This window comes from Salvelinus sp. IW2-2015, unplaced genomic scaffold (assembly GCF_002910315.2).
Source record: "Salvelinus sp. IW2-2015 unplaced genomic scaffold, ASM291031v2 Un_scaffold4781, whole genome shotgun sequence".
NCBI classification, from domain to species: domain Eukaryota; kingdom Metazoa; phylum Chordata; class Actinopteri; order Salmoniformes; family Salmonidae; genus Salvelinus; species Salvelinus sp. IW2-2015.
Window position 1 is genome coordinate 14569 of NW_019946050.1, and position 3688 is coordinate 18256.

Genomic DNA, 3688 nt, shown 5'->3' on the forward strand with positions numbered 1-3688 from the left:
GATGCCTCTCTACCAGACAAACTCAATGCATTGTATGCATACCTTGAAAAAAACAACACTGGGCCATGCACGAGACCCCCCCGCCGTCCCAGAGGACTAGGTGATCTCGCTCTACGAAGCCGACGTGAGTAAGGTTTTGGTCACGGAGCCAGACGTTATTCTACGGCGCGTTCTCAGAGCACAGACCAGCTGTGACAAAGGAGATGATTGTGGACTACAGGAAAAAGAGGACCAAGCACGCCCCCATTCTCATCAACGGGGATGTAGTGGAGCAAATTGAGAGCTTCAAGTTCCTTGGTGTKCACATCACCAACAAACTAACATGGTCCAAACACACCAAGGCAGTCATGAAGAGGGCACGACAAAAACCTATTCCCCCTCAGGAGACTGAAAATATTTTGCATGGGTCCTCAGATCCTCAAAAGGTTCTACAGCTGCACCATCGAGAGCATCCTGACTGGTTGCATCACTGCCTGGTATGGCAACTGCTCGGCCTCCGACTGCAAGGCACTACAGAGGTTAGTGCGAATGGCCCAGTTCATCACTGGGGCCAAGCTTCCTGCCATCCAGGACCTCTACACCAGGGATATAGACCTTCCTATCAGAGAAGCCCTAAGCCACTTTTTCTCCACTTCCTGTCTGAATGACCTGCCCAAAGTAAACTGCCTGTAGCTCAGGCCCTGAAGCCTGGATATGCATATAATTGTACCATTGGAAAGGAAACACTTTGGAGTTTGTAGAAATGTTAAAATAATGTAGGAAAATATAACACCATAGATATGGTAGGAGAAAATCCAAAGAAAAACCAACAACTCCTCTCCTCATCCTCTCCTCCTCCTCTCCTTTTCCTCTCCTCCTCATCTTCTCCACATCCTCTCCTCCTCTCCTCATCCTCTCCTTTCGTCCTCCTCTCCTCATACTCTCCTCATCATCCCCTCCTCATCCTCTCCTCCTCATCCTCTCCTCCTCCTCTACTCATCCTCCTCTCCTCCTCATCCTCTCCTCATCCTCTCCTCCTCCTCCTCCTCATCCTGTCCTCCTCCTCTCCTCATCCTCCTCTTCTCCTCATCCTCTCCTCCTCCTCTCCTCATCCTCCTCTCTTCATCCTCTCCTCCTCCTCCTCTCCTCATCCACACCTCATCCTCCTCTCCTCATTCTCCTCTCCTCCTCCTCCTCCTCTCCTCCTCCTCCTCATCCTCTCATCATCCTCCTCTCATCCTCCTCCTCTCCTCAACCTCTTCCCCCTCATTCTCACCTCCTCCTCTCTCCTCCTCCTCTCCTCTTCTAATCCTTTCCTCCTCTCCTTCCTCAGCATAAATGGGTATATGTATGGTAACCTGCTCACATGGAGCTGTGCCAGGGTCGCACGGTGGCATGGCACCTGTTTGGGATGGGCAACGAGGTGGACATACACTCCGCGTACTTCCAGGGCAACACCCTATTGGACCGCGGTCACCGTGCCGACACACTCAGCCTGTTCCCGGCAACCTTCGTCACCGCAGCGATGGTTCCCTTGGCGACCGGGAAATGGCTGCTGAGCTGTCAGGTCAACGACCATCTACAGGGTAAGTCACCTGACCCCAACACATGACCTCTGACCCCTGACCTACCAACCACTAACCTATCATTGACCACTGAGCATGTATTGTTGATTGTAATCTGATCTGCCTGCCAACCTTCAGAGGTCGACATGGACTCGTGTGGCCAGATTTCTGACTAGTGGAGCTGAATAAGGTGTGTTAAAGCAGGAATGGAGCAAAAACCTGCACACCAGTATCTGGCCACATTAGACCTAGTTAGATATGACAGGAGGCTCCAACTAGTATCTGGCCACACTAGACCTAGTTAGATATGACAGGAGTTCCAACCAGTATCTGACCACACTAGACCTAGTTAGATATGACAGGAGACTCCAACTAGTATCTGACCACACTAGACCTAGTTAGATATGACAGGAGGCTCCAACCAGTATCTGACCACAGTAGACCTAGTTAGATATGACAGGAGACTCCAACCAGTATCTGACCACACTAGACCTAGTTAGATATGACAGGATTCCAACCAGTATCTGACCACACTAGACCTAGTTAGATATGACAGTAGGTTCCAACCAGTATCTGACCACACTAGACCTAGTTAGATATGACAGGAGACTCCAACCAGTATCTGACCACACTAGACCTAGTTAGATATGACAGGAGACTCCAACCAGTATCTGACCACACTAGACCTAGTTAGATATGACAGGAGACTCCAACCAGTATCTGACCACACTAGACCTAGTTAGATATGACAGGAGGCTCCAACCAGTATCTGACCACACTAGACCTAGTTAGATATGACAGGAGACTCCAACCAGTATCTGACCACACTAGACCTAGTTAGATATGACAGGAGACTCCAACCAGGTCTGACCACACTAGACCTAGTTAGATATGACAGGAGACTCCAACCAGTATCTGACCACACTAGACCTAGTTAGATTATGAACGGAGACTCCAACCAGTATCTGACCACACTAGCCTAGTAGATATGACAGGAGACTCCAACCAGTATCTGACCACACTAAACCTAGTTAGATATGACAGGAGACTCCAACCAGCCAATGTCTGACCACACTAGACCTAGTAGATATGACAGGAGACTCCAACCAGATATCTGACCACACTAGACCTAGTTAGATATGACAGGAGACTCCAACCAGTATCTGACCACACTAGACCTAGTTAGATATGACAGTAGTTCCAACCAGTATCTGGCCACACTAGACCTAGTTAGATATGACAGGAGACTCCAACCAGTATCTGACCACACTAGACCTAGTTAGATATGACAGGAGACTCCAACCAGTATCTGGCCACACTAGAACTAGTTAGATATGACAGCAGCTACAACCAGTATCTGGCCACACTAGACCTAGTTAGATATGACAGGAGCTCCAACTAGTATCTGGCACACTAGACCTGTAGATATGACAAGGAGACTCCAACTAGTATCTGACCACACTAGACCTAGTTAGATATGACAGGAGACTCCAACCAGTATCTGGCCACACTAGACCTAGTTAGATATGACAGGAGACTCCAACTAGTATCTGACCACACTAGACCTAGTTAGATATGACAGGAGACTCCAACCAGTATCTGCCACACTAGACCTAGTTAGATATGACAGTAGTTCCAACCAGTATCTGACCACACTAGACCTAGTTAGATATGACAGGAGACTTCCAACCAGTATCTGACCACACTAGACCTAGTTAGATATGACAGGAGACTCCAACCAGTAACTGACCACTTAGACCTAGTTAGATATGACAGGGAGTTCCAACCAGTATCTGACCACACTAGACCTAGTTAGATATGACAGGAGACTCCAACCAGTATCTGACCACACTAGACCTAGTTAGATATGACAGGAGACTCCAACCAGTATCTGACCACATTAGACCTAGTTAGATATGACAGGAGACTCCAACCAGTATCTGACCACATTAGACCTAGTTAGATATGACAGGAGTTCCACCAGGATCTGACCACACTAGACCTAGTTAGATATGACAGGAGACTCCAACCAGTATCTGACCACACTAGACCTAGTTAGATATGACAGGAGACTCCAACCAGTATCTGGCCACACTAGACCTAGTTAGATATGACAGGAGACTCCAACCAGTATCTGAACCAAC

At 48.2% G+C, this 3688-nt stretch overlaps 1 protein-coding gene across 1 annotated transcript in view; it reads left to right on the forward strand.

Moving 5' to 3' along the window:
* Positions 1-203: 203 nt before the first annotated feature.
* The window catches only part of LOC112077639 (ferroxidase HEPHL1), a gene marked incomplete at its 3' end in the record, with an annotated part of 19802 nt that continues 16317 nt past the window's right edge, over positions 204-3688 (forward strand). Inside the window, 3 exon segments of the mRNA XM_070441782.1 lie at positions 204-325; positions 1313-1338; positions 1341-1565. Coding sequence (XP_070297883.1) covers positions 204-325; positions 1313-1338; positions 1341-1565 — 373 coding nt within the window.